The 20043-nt window shown below is 39.1% G+C and overlaps 1 protein-coding gene across 1 annotated transcript; it reads left to right on the top strand.

Annotated features, from left to right (window-relative positions):
• The first annotated feature begins 588 nt into the window (after positions 1-588).
• ptdss2 (phosphatidylserine synthase 2) lies at positions 589-19749 on the top strand. The gene is made up of 13 exons (XM_024282587.2): positions 589-815; positions 1285-1609; positions 5744-5845; positions 8578-8660; positions 9949-10016; positions 10911-11045; positions 11539-11589; positions 11789-11902; positions 12380-12498; positions 12580-12694; positions 14468-14613; positions 14737-14922; positions 17886-19749. The coding sequence occupies exons 2-13, from the start codon at positions 1398-1400 to the stop codon at positions 18037-18039; spliced, it is 1485 nt and encodes a 494-aa protein (XP_024138355.1). The 5' UTR covers positions 589-815; positions 1285-1397; the 3' UTR covers positions 18040-19749.
• The last annotated feature ends 294 nt before the right edge of the window (positions 19750-20043 follow it).

The raw sequence follows: 20043 nt of genomic DNA, 5'->3' as shown, positions 1-20043 counted from the left end.
GAATTTGAGAATAAGAAACTTGATTATCAAAGTGTTTTAGTAAAATGGTAATTCTAAAATTTTAACCGGTTCAAACACCAATTTCATTTCATTAGTAGTAAAATTTTAAATATAGATTTTAAATATAGTTTAAATATTTATTATAGTTGTAAAATGCTCAAAAATACTGCATTGGTTTTATTTTTCCCTTTTATTCCATGGAAATTTTTATTCACAAAGAAAACGGATGTGACGTCATAAAAGCTACCAAATTTTACATCCCCACTGAACACATCCTGTTACAAATCGGGTTTAATTCACGCTTCTGTTGTTTCGAAATGTGTCAAAATTAATGTCTAACTTTACCAGAAATGTGAATCAATCTTTTACTAAAGAATGTTAAAACATAATCACTTACACATTAAACTACGGACATATGAGCCGAACCCGCCAGAAAGGTCATACTGTCAAGTGAATTAAATTAACGATGACAAGTAAAACAATGACTTCCGTTTCAAATGTTTTGATTTCAAAATAAAATCACTTGAATAAGAAAATGGGGATACCGTTTTAAACTTTAAGATATCAAACCGGATGATGTATTCTTAAAATGTTAAATTACCAATTGTACATGTGTGTCACTCGGTTGGTCGCCGAAAAGAGTCCATCTGCATGGCTGAATGTGTAACTGGCGGTGTATGGCTGTATGATACGGTAGCGTTCAAATTACCTTCTCTCTTTACAGCAAAGCGGATTTGAAGCGCACGTGCTAATGTAACTATAGCAGCGACTAAAGCCGATCCGGACCGTGGCTTCTAATCCTGTAAATGCAGCTGGTAAGTGATGTTAGCCACATTTCAAACGCGACAAAAGGCACGCCGACAACAACAATAACGGTAACACCGACTTTAACAGAGATTTCCCGCCGGACGGTGATTTATTGACAGCCCCATCACCTATTATAGCCTTTTTAGGGATGTCAGTCCGTAAAAAGTAGTCCGTTAAAAAATGGCTAACGCGTTGAAAAATGTTACTTTAAGCAACACGACATGTACTGTGATTTATTTATTGGTTGAATAGTTTAGAATTATTAATCTTAGAGGCGGTAAATACATTTAGAAAGACTCCGCTCGTGTTCGTCACTTTTATTTAGTCGTATTAAACATGTTAGCATTAGGTCGTCCTCCGCCTGTCCGAGCAGTGAACAGGTCACTAAGACAAATGTAGGACGTGACTTTTCAGGTTTCCCCCCCTTCCTGATATGCCCTAGTAACGTTCCTTTCCTTCGCCCCCACCCCCTCTAAGGATGCTTGGGTGGGGCTGACGCAGATGACAGAGGACGGGAGTGGAGCCCTTCGGATAAGCCCAACCGCACTGGCTCATATTTAAAGCACCGCGGGCTGTCCGTGGGCGCAGCCATGACCAAGCCCGAGACGAAGAAGAGCGGCGGCAGGAGCTCCTCCGCCGCCCCCGCTGTCAAGCAGGACGACAACGGCGCACTGGAGGTCGGCTGTCCGGACTCGAGCCCGAGCGGCAAAGTCAAGGTGATGAGGCAGACCTCCAAGGAGAGCCTGCACCGGAGGCACGCGGAGTGCGAGGTGTACGACGACGGGACCAACACCTTTTTCTGGTCAGTGATTGGTGGCTGTGTTGTAACTGTCAAGGTTATCTGAAAGGCAGAGCATACTGACCCTGTCCAAACAAACCAAGCGTTATGTCACAGTTCTTAGAAATCTGGGGGGATGTCAGGCTGATTAGATCAAGACTGATCCATTTGTTGTGTAAAAAGGTTCTTAATTTATGTTTCTAAATTCCAAAACTTTTTAGTATTATTTTTAATTTTGCACTACAATTCACCCATGGTGTCCTTGTGGTAAACACATTTAACATTTGTTGGTGAATATGTGCGGCATTCAGGCGTCCTCATGTGGATGCATGCAGCTGATCCAGAAAAGTGACATTCTCCTCTACACCCGTCTTTGTTTCAAAACTGTCTTGACTCTATGACCTGTCGCTCCAGTATTCTCCCAGCTTAAAGACCGACTTTCTGAGTACTTATTTATCAAAACTGTTGTGAATCAGGAGCAGACACAAAAATGCATTTGGAAAAAACCTGTATTTGTGACATAGAAAATATATTAGCTCCACTCCATTCTGATGTATCCACTTGTAGACGACTAGATCCATGTACGTCTTCGTTTTCCTCTTCTGAGCTGGCATCTGACTCAAAAACTGTACACCTGGACACCTTCAGTATTTCTCGACGTTTTTGTTGCACCGGTAATGTCAAATTGGGTTTGTGAGGCTTTATAAGGTAGCAAGAAAGAGTGAGAACAGATGGCTATTGGGAAACGAGGGCAGGCTTACTCTGCACCAACGATCCCGCCCACAACTCACAGGTGAACTAATGATCTACTGCCACTCTCCTAGCTAATTTTAGCTAAAAATGGCAAAGCCAAAATTAAAAGGCTTCAAGGAACGATGAAAAGATGACGAAAGATAATCGGAGTGGGTTTTATAGTAGAGGTTCATGAGTTTCTCTGCATGAACTCACAGTATACGGTAGTGTAGAGAGTAACGGGCACCTTTATATTTCATTTTATCTATGTCCAGAGTTAAATATTACACCAGACACATCTTATATTCATAAGGAATAAAGATGCACCTGTAATACCTGTCATTCTTTAGCTTTCAGTTGAAAACATGTGATGATGTAGAACTAATTCAAAGTTAAATCAATTAATCACATATTTGTAAGTTTTATTTTTTTATACTGTGGTACTAAACAGACTGACAGATGAGATCGGACAGGAATCTCTGGATCATGTTTGCAGACGACATTATGATCTATTGTGAGAGCAGAGAACAGGTGGAAAGAAGGGGGGGTTACAGTGAGGACTTTTAAAGACTTTGGATCAAGCACTCCAGAGGGAGTGTGGGACAAAAAGAGTGTCGGCAAGAATGAAAGTAAAGTCATAGAAGACCGTGATAAGAACAGCTCTGAGAAAGAAAGAACTGATGATGAGGTTCTCTTTGAGGAAGGATAGGACCAGGAATGAATCCATTAGAGGAACAGATCATGGTAGATGTTTTGGAGATAAGTGCAAGGACGCAGATTGAGAAGATTTGGACATGTTCATAGGAGGAACAGTAATTATAAGCATCCTTAAAGATCCACCTCAATAAGATTAGTGTTTTTAACGTGTTCTTGTAGCATTTTTTTTCATGACAAAGGATAATGTATAAAGAAAATTAAGTAAACGCATAAATAAAAATGTACTTATAATAGTGTTTTTTGATTTTCTGTTAATAAATGATTCATGGATCCCAGTGTGAAGCTGGTCAAACTGGAAGCTCATTTCCTTTTAGCTCCACAGACAGGTCTATCTGCTGCATCTTTTCATGTGTGGTTTGTTGTGTGGTTGTTAGGCAGGAGGGCAGGGACGCTCTCCCTGGTGTCTGAACTGTTAGAACCGGTTGGATGAAAAAGGTGGAACAAGGAGAAAACGCTGACACCCTGCACGCTGTCGTGATTTCAAGACTGAGCTAGAGGAGAAAGGCTGACGTTACCCACCAGGATAGTTAAAGGAGAAGTTTCCTCAAACGCTGTAGAATCAAAACACTTCCAGTTAGGACACTAAAAGCAGCTGATTGTGGTCTGTGCTTGGTCGGCCGTGTCTCCTCTGCTCTTTTAAAGCTGTGAAAACAACACAAACAGAGTGAATCTTTACTAAATAATGGTAAACATGAAACCTGTTATTATCCTAAACAGGTTTTAAACTGTATACTGGTTCTTGCTTAAGCTGAAAACAACCCTTTAATTAGTTAGAAACAGTCACCAAATAGGAACTTACTAATGTTATTATTATTATTGTTGTCTTTTTGTTTGCATTATTTCTTAAGAGGCCTGTGCAATAAACCGAAAATGTATCGCAAAAGACTGGGTAAACCGTGATAAATTTACACATTTGCTTAGTCAGAGAAACCATTACGTTTTTTAATAAGCCAGAGCACACACTTCCCACATTGTTTGTAACTGTTGTCCATATTAGTTTTGGCCAGTACTACCAGAAAGGTAGATAGTTATTCTTTGATATTTCCCCGACAACTTCTAACTTGTATCCTATTGAGATAACTGGCAGTGTAATTTATATTGACTTTTATGCAAATAAAGCTGTTGCAATGACATGGAAATGATGTATTCATTTTTTTTGTTTTGCTATTTGTTTATTTATCGTCATCACTCATATTGCAAGGTTTCCTCACATAATGCAACCCTATTTCTTAAAAACAGCCATGATCCTATAAAAACACAAAACTCCACTTAAAATAAAAATTACGCAAAACTAGGGCTGAGGAAAACTTGTGATACATGAACAAATAGCAAAACAAAATACAACTAATACAGCATTTTCCATGTCGTTGCAACAGTTTTAAGTAAATAAAAGTCAATGTGAATTCTAATGCAATTCCTCTTAATAGGAGACGGGTAGGAATTTGTATGTTGGGGAAACTCGCCAAAGAACAATGATTTTTCTTTCTGGTAGCAGTGGTCCAGACTAGCATGGAGGACAATTAAGAACAATGTAGGAATTGTTTGCTTGGAATTAAAAAAAAAAAAAAACATAATGGTTTCTCTGTCTATGCATGTGTGCAAACTTTTAAGGTAACTATTTGTTGCAATTTACTCCATCTTTTGTGATATAGTTCAGACTGATATCACGATCTCAATACTTTTTTTAAAATTTGTTCTACAGGCGTGGATGCAGAGAATCACTTTCCTCACAGATTGGTTTAAAGTTTGCAATCTAATCATGTACAGCCCATATAGTTGAGACTGGGGGAAATAATTGTTGAATATTTTTGCAACATCGGCTGCCATCTTTACAAATGGCTGCATATTTTTAAGGTACATTCATGCCAATTTGGTGCTTGTACCACAAAATGCACTATTTGTCTGAAATATCAACCTCACCAGCTCCACTATTACATTGTTTCAAGGCTTTTTGTCCATGTTTTAAACATGTATAAATACCCTAAATTGCGCAATTCAAGTATTTTAGATCAGATTGTGATTCATTTGATTGACTTTAAGTTTTATGGACCGTAATCTTGACAGCAAATTAACCAAAAAAAAGGGGGAGTAACTTTGTAGTCTGTTCACTTTGTGGTTAAGGTGTCGCCACTAATCTAAAATATGTGACCATCCACTGATTAAATGATTTGGCTGGATTCAAGCTTTTTTTTCCCCTAACCACAACATATTCATTCTTAATCCTGCCGGATGAAAAATCTACATTTAATTTGCAGAGCCCAAACATGTCCTTGAACCTTGGAACTATGATTGAGGAAATAATCCACTCAGAAGAAACTTTAACCATGAACAGCTGATGTAAATGTCAAGGATGTTCATGTTTATGGTCCCTTCTGTGAGTTTAGATAATCTAACAGCCAGTGACTAAATTAAATCACGAGAATGTAACAGAGTAGATAGAAGACTTATCCATCAGAAAGGTGGTGCAAGAGCTTTTTTTAGACATGTTTACATAATGTTTGCATATTAGTGTTGATGCACTCTATATCTGCTTCTATTTTTAGGTCCAATAGTCTAGTTTCCTGACAGGAACGGAAGGATTTTAAAGTCTTTTCCATTACAAATCCAGGCTAAGATTGTTAACTTTCCTTGATTCACTGACTTTTTGATTCCTTAATCTTCTCCATTCATTCAAATATGCTCTAACTATTGTCGTCTCTCCTTTCACAGGCGGGCTCACACTCTAACGGTGCTCTTCATCCTGACCTGCGCTCTGGTCTACATCACACTGTTGGAGGAGACTCCTCATGACACGGCATACAACACTAAGAGGTCAGTAGGTCATGTTCATCACATCCTCTGTGTGAAGCTGCGGACACACCGGGCATTTGACGACCATTTGTTTAGACCAGTTTTTTTTTCTACTGCTTACAAGTCCACCACCTACAAGAAGATTGGTGGGAAACTTCCCTCTGCTGCGAGAGTTAGCTCTGAAAAAATAACTATTTTAGATACTCCTACCCCTAAAAATGGCCCTACAATTGGAGGGGTAGGGAAAAGCCATAGAGGTCGGGTAAGAATTTGGATTTGACCTTACAGTTCAGAGCCTCAAAGAATGGGCTGAAACCATTTCAGACAACTGTCATGTTTTTAACCAAACACTGATTTATGATTGTTTTTTTTTCTCCTTGGTTGGAGTCTGTGTTCCAGTGTGCAGCCAGGTTTATTTTTAGTTGCAGAACTCTACAACTCTATGATCAGAACAAGTGAGATCTTCTGAGCTGAAATCTCAGTTTAGATGGCATCTGGACTTCAAAATCCTGTACATTCTTGTCCTTTTCCTGGATTATTTTTCTTTCACTAATTAAGAGGAAAAAAAGTTTTAGTCTCCAATTCTGCGTGTAATTTAAAACTTGATTCGATTTTGAATTTTAAGTTTGCGTTCAGTCTTTTTTAACTTGTAACAGCATGAGCGGGAAAAGAATCGGACTCTCAGCTACCTGATTTGCTGATTACATCAATCATCCTGGAAATCCGCCAATTTGAGTCACCAGACCAGCAGCTGGTTCATTCCTGTCACTAATCTGAGCTGATAACAGCGCATTGAGGTTTATGCTGTGGATTGGAGCTCCACTGATAAAGACAGTCCTCAGCGTGTGACTGATTTGATTAGATGGAGAAAAAAAAAAAAAGAAACCAAAGATGAGATTCTCGAACCAGCTGGGGAAACTTCAGTGTTTGCTCTCGTTTGTCCTTCGTTTTTAAGTTTGGTGCGATCTTAGTCTAGTCAGTGTTTAGGACAGACTGGCTCTTGAGTTTCCACAAACTTTCTGAGTCAAAGATGAAACTCTTGTTAATTTGTAGCATATTTAGCACCAATCAAATGCTAAAAAAAGATATTTTTTTGGGGACCAATATATCAAACATATAAGAAGTAGCAGCTACATTTTTAGCAAGACGAAGAAGTTATTTACTTTACTTTTTGGAAAACAGAATGAAACAAGTATTTTTATGTGGATTTATTAAAGTTTCAGTGTCAGCATCATGTAGCTAAGCTGCTGAGACCGACTGTGAAAGTCAGGAACGTAAAGCCTCAGTCAGGCTCTGTTGTTGATGTGAGTTTTTGTGTGTTGCTCTCTGAGAGATTGCAGAAAGGTTCTTAACGGGATTTGCTGAAGTCAGCGGACTCCGGCTTGCTGGGATAAAGACCTGAGAGCTTCTTCCTGGCAGCGGCGGGCATTCGCACAGACACACAGGCTTTTTAATCCCCTCCCACACGCTCACTTTTACTGTTTGGAGTCCCACACAGCACCATGTGTTTTTAGGTCCACTCACCGGCACTTGTAATCTTTGATTGGACACATTTTGATCCCTAAACTGGTCTTAGACCTACACACATGTGGATCAGAACACACTCTAATCTCAGTGAATATTTGTTTTTTTTTACCTGGTAGATTTACCTGGTTTGTCTCTGTCTGATCTGAACTGCTATGATTAGCCGGCTCCTCAAAATAAATCAATAGTGAGCAGCTGAGGCCTGCACTCAGACTCAAATTAAATCCATTTATACTCTGTTACTTAGTCTGTCTGGCTTTGGGTGGAAAACCACAGTGCTGAAGGTCGAAAAGCATTTAGATGCTATATTGATTCATAAAATGCACCAATTGTTTTTCTTTGATTTAATTTATTAAAGGGTAACCAAACACTAAATCAACTTTTTTTGTCTGTTTACCTCAATAAATGGGGCTTTAAAAGTGCTGTGTGTCGGTCCTTGCCACATTTTTAACATTTTAAAATAAACTTGTTTAATTCCTGAAATTACAGTCTATGTGTTGCCCCCTACAGGTTGAAGACAGGTATTACAGTTGAATATTGTGACAGTCAACTGGTGCAAGTCCCACGCCATTTCAAAAGTTTCATGTACTCCAGTATATTGATTTTGTAACGGTGGGTTGTTAACGTGTTAGCTTTAGCATGGCTAGTATTGCCCTCGGTCACCAAAAATCTACTGGCTAGCTCAACTTTCCAGTGGACTTGGAAGTTAGGCAACAGTGATTGAGTGCAATTGGCATTGAATCCAGAGAACTCCGACCTGGTGATGAGATGGGCAATGAATGTTTCACTCTGAATTGTTTGCTTAATACGTTAGCCTTTATTAGCTTGTGATGCTAGCAGCGTTTTACCACTGAGACATGTGTCCCCTTCAGTCTGCACCAAATTCTGTAGAGATACTGGTATCATTTTCTCAGTACCATGCTCCATATTGAAGTTGTGTTACCTCATACTAATCTTACTTCATTCTCCAACTGTCCTGGTATGTAAAAAAAAAAGGCCTCCCTTTTAATTTTTTCCTTCATGTTCATGTTCATTTTTTTCTAATGCAAGTTTCATCTTAGTTCCGTTTAAAAAGTTATTTTGTTTTTAAATAAAATTTGTTTTCTTTATTGAAAATGTAAAAAAAAAAAAAATCTGGTTTTAAATCATAAATATTGTGAACAGCTGCTGCAGTGTGAGTAACGTTTTTTTGTGTGTCTGTTGTTGTGCGTCTGCTCTGTCTGCTGTAGGGGCATCGTGGCCAGCATCCTGGTCTTCCTCTGTTTTGGAGTCACGCAGGCCAAAGATGGACCTTTCACCAGACCACACCCAGGTACCAAAACTTCACCAATCACATCAAAGTGCAAGCAGGTGTTAAGAAACTGTTTTTTTCCATGACTTTCTACTCACACATGACATTTTATCCCATTCTGGAGAGTGATGTGATTGTCTCAAAGTTCATCCCTCTGACTCTTCTGCGCTGAACTTTGACCAGACTGTTACGAAAACGGTAAAAATAGACCATGAAGCAATAAAATCAGACCATTTCACTGATGCTGTCACATTTTCCCACAATATTGACTTGACTCAACATTAGATGGCCGCATTGATTTTTTTTTCTCATTTTCTTTTCTTGGTTGAAGCTCCAGAATAGCTTAAAACTGCTATCCTAAACCGCATAAATGTATAACCCTATTCATGCAGTAAAGAAATCCCTAACCGTTCAGTTTATGATGGTTTCAAGACTTCTTTTGGTGTTAAAATGTAACAAAGATCACAAGGAAACTTGAGCTTTGATCTCTTGAGGACTTTAGGACCATTTACTGAAGGAGCTACTCCAATGTTAGTATTTATGAGCATACAGACTTACCTAGAAAAAATACTTTAGTTTTTGGGCTAATTGTGAGATTTTTGGACTCCATATTTTATTAAAAAAAAGAATTAGATGTGAAAATAAGGTGCAGACCGAGTTGCCATTGTTGCACTGTGCCTTTCTATCCACCCTGATTTTTTATTTTCTTGGCTATAAAAGACAGGTGGATTTGGGTAAACCGTCTGAGCTACACTCCCCGACTAGTCAAGCCAGTCGAGCACTTCTCAGTGTTGCTCAATCCGCCACTTTTCAGTGGAATCAGATTTGCAGTCGGGGGAATGAGGCTCAGATGGGTTTCCAGACCGGCAGTTCCTGCTGGATCACAGCCTGGGAGTGCCACACAAACTGGTTCATAAATGTGAATGGTCACATCAGCAGTGACAGTTGAGACACTTCACCGATGATGGGAAGACAAAAAAAAAAGCCACCATTTTCCTTTTTTTGTGACCCAACTGTTCCATCAATTGGAGTTACAAGGATTTAATCCAGAAAAAATACTACAAGTTGTTATAGTGGTGATTCCTGAACATCTGGCAGGATGAGGATCTTTCTGAAGCCGTGTATTTATAGAATCAGATCAGTGGAAACTACAAACTAAAATGAGGGCAGATGTATTCAGTTGCATAAAGTATGAATGAAAACTATTTCTTAGCTAAGCTCAGATTAGGGCTGTCTGTGTCACTGAACAATATGGTGCAGAAGTGTTGTTTACATTGACTTATTTGTTTAAACCTGCTCTGCTTTGCAGCTTACTGGCGGTTCTGGCTTTGTGTGTCAGTCGTGTACGAACTCTTCCTCATCTTCATCCTGTTCCAGGTGTGTGCTCTTTCAAATCATGGAAAATGTTTATATTTTTCCCCTGTATTTCATTAGAGTTTTAAAGTCTGAAGATCACCAGATGGGAGCATAAATAGGTTGCTAGAACGCCGGCTCTGTTGTGGGACTTCTTAAATTAGATTTTTCCACTAGTTCTGTTGGAGGCCCCTTTTTTCTTCCTCTCTGGTCTGATTAAAATTCAGACACGATGGAGCCAGACGACGCAAACTTTCAGAGGTTTAACTACCTCAAACATCTGAACTCCTGGGAATACAGCCGTGATAGCCGGTTATTGTTGTTTGCTCCTGCGGATCCTTTTGACTCAGTGGGCGTGGCTACGAGCACCCCTGATTCTGAACAGGTTTGCTGAGTCGAGCTTTCGTGACCTTTGAGTTTTTCTAACACAGAAAAGACAAATAATAACACTTTTTTGGATAAACTCCACCTTTAATGGATTCAATGTGTCATGTATTGAGTGTGTAAATACAAATATGACTATTCATGATTAAAAGTCATTATAAAGGCATCTTTCACACGTGTATTTGGATGTATATTTATGGATATGTATCATCTTTTACTTTTATTTTTTTAATTTCCGATCAAGCCTCAATGACTTATCTAAAGTTTGATACATCTACGTAAAGATGTACATCTCTTTTGTGTTTTCTTTAGTATTTTTTGTTTGAATTGATTGAAATAAACCAGTTCCAATATTTGAAGCATGACACTAAATGTCCAAAATGGACTTCATTGCATTTGGATCCATCAGAATCAGTTGTTAAATTAAAAGTTTCTGACAAAAGCTGTAAGCCAATGAAAAGGTCCAAACCTTTTGGGAAAATATTTGATCCTCACTTTATGACGGAGATATTTGATTCTGACTGTGTTCCGCAGACGGTTCACGATGGCCGCCAGTTCATGAAGTACATTGATCCCAAATTAGGGGTACCCCTCCCCGAGCGCGACTATGGTGGAAACTGCCTGCTCTACGACCCAGGGAATACCACCGACCCCTTCCACAACATCTGGGTGAGGCTGAGGTTTCTATGATTACGCAGAATTACTTTTGATACTGAAAAAAAATATACTGATGCTGCACTAATTCCCTGTAATATTTTTCTGGATGCGTTTTTCTGTCAACCCTAATTGCTTCTTTCAAGCACAGAGGACCTGTTTTTAACTTAACTTTTGTCTTTGAGTGTGTTTTTGTTGTATAAATTCGGCATCAAAGCATGCATTGAGGGGAAAAGGTGTTATAATAGACACTCTCTCTGTTTCCCTGACATGTACAGAAAACTGAATGTGGAACTTTATTACAAAGCGAACCGTTAAATCATTTATAATGCCAGTTCAGAGAAACTATAGTAGGTGGAATCCTTTTTCTGATGAAGCTTCTTCAAAATAAAAGCATGTCTTTTATTAGCAGGGAAACGTTTCAGAGAAAAAACTTTAATCGTGGGTGTTGTTGGTTTGAACTTTAATGTGCACAACTTAGGATTTTTTTTTGTTTTTATCATTACAGGACAAAATGGATGGCTTTGTTCCAGCGCACTTCTTGGGCTGGTACATCAAAGTAGGTTTGGAACAAAAGAAAACACAAAAATGTTTTAATTCTGCAGGATTTCCTAGTAAAAGACTTTTTAAAATGTGTGCTAAAGAAATATTCATGATTTGAAGCCTCTCTATCAACAGTAATATTGTTACTATATAAATGACTTTTTCTGCTCTGTCACAGACCAAACTTTCTGTCCATTTTGTTTTGCTCCCTCCAGACTCTAATGATCCGGGACTGGTGGATGTGCATGATCATCAGCGTCATGTTTGAGTTCCTGGAATACAGCCTGGAGCACCAGTTGCCCAACTTCTCCGAGTGCTGGTGGGACCATGTGCGTACAATTACCTCTGCTCCTTCCCTCTGCTGACACCCATCTGTGGTGTTTGGAGGAAACGGGTGACAGATGGACACAAGCTGTCAGTGTTTGCAGGAAGAGTTTGTCCTCTGAACCGCAGCTCGACTGCAGGATCAGAAATATGAGGCAGGTTCCCAAAATAAGGAGAGGAAACTTTCTCTGGAACTTTTTAGTAGCAACAAATTGGTGTTTTGAGTCTTCAAGTCTTTTTTTCTGATGAACTCCTACCGCTCTACAGAAACTATGTCCTAGAAAACAACAGTTTTTTTTTTAAATTTTGGTTAAAAGGTACATTATAATAATCAAAAGAGCACTGGAAAACACTAAAACACTAAAATGGATCAAAAGATGATCAGAGTGGGACTTTCATGTCTTCAAGATAACCTTTAAGATCTCTTTGGATTCTGAGTCCTTTCAGATCCTGGTGGATTTTAACTTTTTTTCCCCTTCCAGTGGATCATGGATGTGTTGCTGTGCAACAGTTTTGGGATCTACTGTGGGATGAAGACGCTGGCTTGGTTGTCCATGAAGCCATACCAGTGGCAGGGCCTCTGGAACATTCCTACATACAAGTATGACACCGTACAAGCTGCTGACGAGAAAGAAAAATATGTTCTTCTTGAATATTTGAAAATGCTTCCTTTCCCTTTCAGGGGTAAAATAAAGCGAATAGCATTCCAGTTCACGCCGTACAGCTGGGTGAAGTTTGAGTGGAGGCCGGCTTCAAGCCTTCGTCGCTGGCTGGCTGTACTCGGCATCATCTTCATGGTAAGAATCATTTCACGAGTCCAGCAGTAGAAACGGTCTTTCTGTGTTGTGTTGAGTTGACAGAATTAAGCAGATTTATTAGACTATAGGCGTCCAGGGTCTAATTAGCTGTTTTTGTCTTTTCAATCATTTTAGTTTTTCAAATTAAAACTGTTTATTTTGCTTTGTTTGGTGCCATTCTTTAGCATAACCTCACCTGTATGACTATTTTTGTCCTGTTTTTACACTGTAAAATTATATATAATCGCACCAAATAACCCCAAATGTTTTTTTTTTACTGAAAATTCCAAATGTTTTTTCAAAACTCAAAATGAAACGTATAATGTGAAACTATACACTATATGGCCAATACTATTGGCTCACCCATCCGATTGTTCAGAATCAGGTGTTCTTATCACTTGGTCTGGCCACAGGTGTATAAATCATCACTCAGACATCATGACTGTTTTCCATCTGGAGGTCTGATGGGCCAGTCTGGGTTAGGAGGTTGACAGGAGATCAGTACATTCTGGACTGCATTGTGTCAAGTGTGACATTTGGAGGAGGAGGAATGATGGTGTGAGCTTGTTTTCCAGGCCCCTTTGTTCCAGTGAAAGGAACTTTGAATGTTTCAGGATAACAAAACATTTTGGACAATTCCATGCTCTTGTGGTAACAGTTTGGAGCGGTCCTATCCTCTTCCAACATGACTGTGTGTCAGTGCACAAAGCACGGTCCATAAAGACATGGAGGACAGAGTCTGCTGTGGATGAACTGGACTGACCTGCACAGAGTCCTGACCTGAACGCCATTGAACACCTGTAGGATAAATTAGAGCGGAGACTTGAGAGTCAGACTTTTTTATTTTTTTGTGAATAAGATCCCACAAATGATATTTATCGCAGTGTTTCCTTGTTATATCGTGGTTCACCCTTTGTGGTCTTGCTGTTTTGCAGACTTTTTTTTAATTCTGTTCATACTATTTATTAATTAAAAAAAATGTAAGTGTAGAGTTTAAACAAGAAAAAACGTCTGAAAATATTAATGTCTGTCAGAAAAAAGTATGTAAAATGATGGATTTTAAACATCCAAAATCCCACTTTATGAACACAGTTCCAAACAGCACTTTCTACCCCACACAGTGCCACACTTGGTTTTGTCCAGCTAAAGTTAGCGTTTGCACTTTATATCTGCTGTTGTTGGAGTTGTCAGCATCTGTGACAGACAGTGACCACAGGACTGTGATCAGCCCTGCTGCTCTGGGGAACACCCGTCTCATCCACACCACAAAGCTGACACATCATCTCCACCATCCCACCTCCCTCCCTCCCACGGTTCAGTCCAGACTAACAGATCTATCAAATGTCTGCACTTAGAAAGCCTCTCCCGTGTCGCACAAAATTTGTCTTAAATTCTCAGCATCCACCAACAACTGTATTTACTGGTTGATGTGACGACTGATTCCACACTTTATGTCTTCCTTAGACAAATGTGTGTCCAGAGCTACTTGAATAATAATAATATCATGAATGAGTTATCTATATTTTTTGTCTTGGAGGTAAAACACAAAACATCTTTGTAAAAGCTCATCTGGTTTGAAATTCTGTACTTTGTTCCTGGAAGATCTCCATTCAGATTGATCATTAGCTATCTTTACTCTATTCGAACTCCTGGATTATAAATTAATTAGAGAGGTGTCTTCTTTTGATTGTTCCTGCTGTTCTTGTTCTTTTGGTTTAGTCTTTTTAAGAAAGCAGACCCATCATTTTTAAATGTACTTTTTATTCTCTTCAGTTCCTCCTGGCAGAGCTGAACACTTTCTACTTGAAGTTCGTGTTGTGGATGCCTCCTGAACACTACCTGGTGCTGCTCCGTCTCGTCTTTTTCGTCAATGTGGGGGGCGTGGCCATGAGGGAGATCTACGACTTCATGGACGACCCGTGAGTGACTCCACAAACCCTTCTAGCAGACCACAGCTCTTTTATATTTGGATGTCTTCTTTATTTTTACAATGTCAGTGGATTTTTTTTTTTTCCTAAAATATAACAATATTTCCCTAACAGGAAGTTCCATAAAAAGCTGGGCCAGCAAGCGTGGCTGGTTTCTGCAATCACAGTCACAGAGTTCCTCATCGTGGTCAAGTACGACCCCAACACCATCATGCTGCCCATCCCCTTCTTCGTCATAGAGTGCTGGTTTTTAGGAATCTTCCTCATCTTCATCTGGACTCTGTGGCGATTCTTCATCCGGTGAGAAACAGGGATCAAAGCTCAAATATTAACATGATCAAAGCATTTGTTAAAAAATATTTTTTTAAAACTGAAAAAAGCTAACCAGAACAACTAGCAAGTAGCTAACCTATTAGCTAAATTCCAAAAAGATTCATTCAATTTCTTGACCGCTTCTTCCCTTTCGGGGTCACGGGGTGCCGGAGCCTATCCCGGCTACTGATGGGCGAAGGCGGGGTTCACCCTGGACAGGTCGCCAGTCTGTCTCAGGGCCTCAATCACACACACATTCACTCTCACATTCACACCTAGGGGCAATTCAGAGTCACCAATTAACCTATGAAGCATGTTTTTGGACGGTGGGAGGAAGCCGGAGTCCCCGGTGAAAACCCACGCATGCACGGGGAGAACATGCAAACTCCACACAGAAAGGTCCCAGTCGATGTTTCTGTTTCAGATCCCCCAGTTGTGATTTGAACCGGGGCCTTCTACCAAGCGCTAACCACTGCTCCACCGCGCAGCCCAAATTAGCCTTAATTCCAAAACAACCTAAAAAAAAACTAAAAATAAAAAAGCCTAAGTTAGCCAAAACAGCTAGCATGCAGCTGAAATATTAACTAAACTACAAATTATCCTAAAAAATTAGAAAATCCTAAATTAGCCAAAACAGCTAGCATGTAGATGAAATATTAGCTAAATTCCAAAACAGCCTAAAAAAACTTTAAAAAGCCTAAATTTGCCAAAACAGTTAGCATGTTGCTAAAATACTAGCTAAACTCCAAACTAGCCTAAAAAAATCTTAGTAAATGCCAAAATAGTCAAAAAAAAGTTAGCAGAATGTCATTATAACGTTTAACTACACTACACTCGGACTCCATATAATATAAAGTAATAACTAATCGACTGTTTTAATAGTCGATTAGCCAACTAATCAAGGCAGCCCTACACATCAGTATGGGGTCATCTTATTTTGTATCTAATCTTACTCATCCTCTAATTAAAACACAACTGTGACAATATACTTCTTGGATCATCCTTTGATCATAATCAGTGCAAAGACTGATGAAGTTACAGCTTCATATCATCCTGACTACCAGAGAAAAAAAGTCCAAATAGTTCACATCCACCAAAAACTACAATTCCCAAAGCCCCACCCCTTACCATGTGGTGTCATCGAAATCCTCCAAATGTCCTCTGTAGATTGTAAATGGAGATAATTCAGTAATTTTCTGTTGTTTAGAGATATTCCAGTTAGAAATGTCCTCTACAGAGGACACGTTTGCATTGGTGATAGTCAGAGGATTCAAATCATCCATCAGTTGACAGTTTTCTGAATAAAATACCGTATTTTATTTTTAATCTATCCGAATGCTCAATCTAATCAGAGGCTGAACGATTTATTGCTTTATGTAGAATAACAAAATAAAATCTGTGTTAAAATATAGTGTCATGTAATTTAATGTGTGAATAACCTCAAAGATGATGATTGTTTTTTCTACTATAGCTTTATTTGCTGCTTTTTGTTTTCATCCTTGACGTACTCAGCAGAAAATGTTATTGGTGTTAGAATAAAAAAAAATTGTTTGGATTCTGAATTAATCCAGATTGTGGATGTAAACACAGATGGGATTAATTGAACAGACACTTTAATTGGTTATTTCCTGGTGTAGATGTCATAGTTGTATATCGTTCCTCCTTAAATTTTTAGAACTTCAGTCCTTACTGAGCGCTTTCTGTTGGGTTTAGTTATGAAGTGAGGTATTTTTAAAGTATAGTCAGTTCTCAGTACAGTCCCTTAAGGATTTTTGAAAATAGAAACGGACCCTGAAGCTCGTTTGTCTGATTACTCACCTTGTGTTTGTTTTTTCCTGGCTCAGCGGCCTGAGCCGGCATGTCTGCTTTTTGTTTGTTTTCTTCCCTGCACTCCTTCCTAACCCTCCCTCTTTGGCAGTTCTTTTCTGCTCACGCTCAGCAGCATGAAGAGTTTCTATGTGAAGGGAAAACGTCCTGTCCTTCCCGCCTTCTCCTGTCACCTCTATATTACTTTTTTAAACCCCCTCCTCCTGTTAAAGGGGGTGTGAGTTATTCCTGCTGTCACTGCATAAACAGACTGTGTGTTGAGATGAAAAACGCCAAAACGTTCTACAAGTTGGGGAAAAAGCATTCACCTACTTACATTTATCTGAACTTTCACTTGATTGTTTACTTAGTGTATTCATTTCACTCCAAGAGAAGTTGCTAAAGTGACATTTTTAAGCTTCTAGCTTCAGTTTTATCTAATTCCAAAGCTGCTTTTTGTGTGTTTTTCTTCATTGTGCTGTCATTATAGAGGTGGAAACTATGCTAGCTTTCAGTAGAACAGGTCCAGACCCTCATAGTACTGCAGTCTTCTTAAAATCACTTGCCTTTCAATATTTGTGAATGAAAGTCTTTTTTTTTTTAAATCCGACTCTCTGGGGAATTGAAGTGCAGCAGCAGCAGCTTCCATCTTTTTTTTTATAAACTTCCTCAAACTGTTCAGATCCTTCAGATTGACTGGGATGTTGTGGGTGGAAAGAGGGATTGTAGCACAATATTCTATCAAGTATGAAGCAGGAGGAAACCATCACCTCCAGCCATCCTTTAATAAGATTAAGCGCTCGTTTTAGTCTCCTTGAGGACCCGGTTTGGTCCTAAATAAGCCTGCACAATAAATCAAAAATGTATTGACATCGTGGTATTAGCTTGTGCGATATACGTAACCCAAAACACAACGTAAATACTGATAAATGGTTACCTTAAATGTTAACAAACAATTTAGTCCTAGAAAACTTATTAAAACTTAAATTAAAGAGCACTGGGAACGATTTAACAACAGATCAAAAGATGATACATTTCTTCAGATTCTTAATCCTCCTTTACTAATTTAATCAGGCTGGATCTGTAGCAGAGATTGTGCGATTTGTTTCCTTTAACAATCAAATAATCACTTTTTCCCCCCACAGTGACATCACACTCCGCTATAAAGAGACTCGGCGGCGCAGGCAGGAAGTGCGCGCCGACTTGGACCGGCCTTTGGGTAACGGCAGCACAGCCGCCCCGTCCGGACGGAGCAAGCTGAACGGCAGCTCTGAGACGCTGCGGCAGAGGAAATCCTGAGGCTGGACGTCACGCCCCGACAGCTGACCAGGAAAGGAGGGGTTTTTACGGAAGGAGATTTGTTACTTAGAGGCAAGCAGGTGGACACACAGTGCCGTTTAGGTTTGTTCTTGTGCCTACATCAACCAAGTAGTGGTGAAGCCCAGGCAGATTGGTCTGTTGTGTAGTTAGTTTCAGACGAGGATCCGCCTCATTCTGTTACCTTTTTCTTTGTAAACATTCGTGAAGTTGTGCAGAGGAAACGAAGCGTTTTGGAGATACTGCTGTCCGGAGGAAGAGGGCGGGGCATGTGGGCGGTGCTATGGAAGGGTTGTGGAATCTACACTTTTGACTAAAATTCAACAATAATTTCCCTTTTTTCTCAGCTGCACTTTATCTAGAGAAGCGGAAGGCGGCGTCTCAGTCCACGCCTGAAATAATGTTTGTGGTGCGAGTGAGGAAAGGAGGTTTTAACGCTGATTTTACTGGTTGAAGTGACTGACCTGCGTTCTGTTTGTACACTGCTGTGCGTTTTTCTGTTACATTTGTGAACCGCCGTGACACCAGTTCTACTCACTACAATGCTGGACATTTGCAATAGTAGGTACATGAGACGTTTATTTTGTTTACATGAGCAAAACGATCGGTTTGTGAGTCTGGGGGCGTTTCTTTTTTCCTTTTTTTTTGTCTGACATTGAAAGCAGCACTGACCAAAAGCCATTCTCTTCTCTCAGGCTTTGCTTTCAAAGAAAAGAAAAGGTTTTGGAGAGGTGAGAAACAACAAAAAATCAGACGGCTTTATGGAGTTTCTTTTTAAACTGAAGTAAATAAGCTTTAGAAATGGGATGTTTCATATTTTTTTGTAGATTTTATAGAGTTTATTTAAAAAACAAACGTCAGACTTTTTTAGAAACACTAGACGGTGTTTGTGTCGCGCTCCAAAAGAAACCTGACTATCATTCAGCCACTTCGCAGGAAAAAATGTGTTCAACATAAATCAACTTTATTTTATAAGGAAAAAAGACGGTTCAGGTGTTTGGAAACACATCAACCTTCATTCTCAACTGCTGTTAGCTCACTAAAAATCAGATGTTTCGTTTCTTTTTCTCGTTGTGACCAAAGTGAATCTATTTGTGACCCTTCACATGTGGAGTCAGGCCGACGTCATCCATTTTCCAATCAGTATAATGTGACTATAAGCTGTTCCAATCATTAAGCTTTTATTTTTATTTTATTAAACTGACCTTTTTGATTTTTTTCTGTCATAATTTTTCACCTCTTCTTTTCTTCAAAATGTGATTCCTGTGCACATTTAAAACTCCTTGAAATATTTTGTTGCGTGGTCAAAGAGTGTATTTATTCTCTGCTGTCTTAAATCACTTTTATTCCTTAATTTGCCTCTTAATTGAATAAAGGGGATAAGAAAGCGGGCTGGCGGAGGGGGTTTATTTTTTGAAAAGCTTAAATCGGTGGATAAAATAGTAAATCTTAAAATTTTAAAAATTGAGCCATGAAGGAAGTTTTTAAAAATGAAAGTTTCCCTTTCAGCCACATGGGGGCGCTGTATGTCCGGATGGTTCTGCCCTGTGCTGTCAGGTCTCCTCAATGATTGACATATTGCTGTAAATGCCATCTTGTGTGAATTTACTGTCAGGACTTTAAAGAAAAACTGCTGCTGCTCTGTGTAATTTTTTTTAAAAACATTTTCAATAAAATCTATGGGAAGTGTGACTGTTTGATCCTCTGATGTTCTTCACATTTTTCAACCCATGTTATTAATACAAACATTGATCATTTCTTACCCTGACTTCTCTGTTTGATATGAAATATTGTTATCGCCATGGCAACTGATGTTCCACTGATTAGGAAAACAACCAGAACAAGTTAATCAACTTGTGGGAATACCTGAAAACTAAGACGATAACTTCTCATGAATAGCATGAAGCACTTTAGTAATGAAAACTTTATTTAAAAATCCTATTTTGCATTTTATATTTGTCTCCTGATTGCTCCTGCTGCAAAAAG

Source organism: Oryzias melastigma, linkage group LG6 (genome assembly GCF_002922805.2).
Source record: "Oryzias melastigma strain HK-1 linkage group LG6, ASM292280v2, whole genome shotgun sequence".
NCBI lineage: Eukaryota > Metazoa > Chordata > Actinopteri > Beloniformes > Adrianichthyidae > Oryzias > Oryzias melastigma.
Note: the sequence above shows the minus strand (reverse complement) of the source record. Positions and strands in the feature narration are given on the sequence as shown.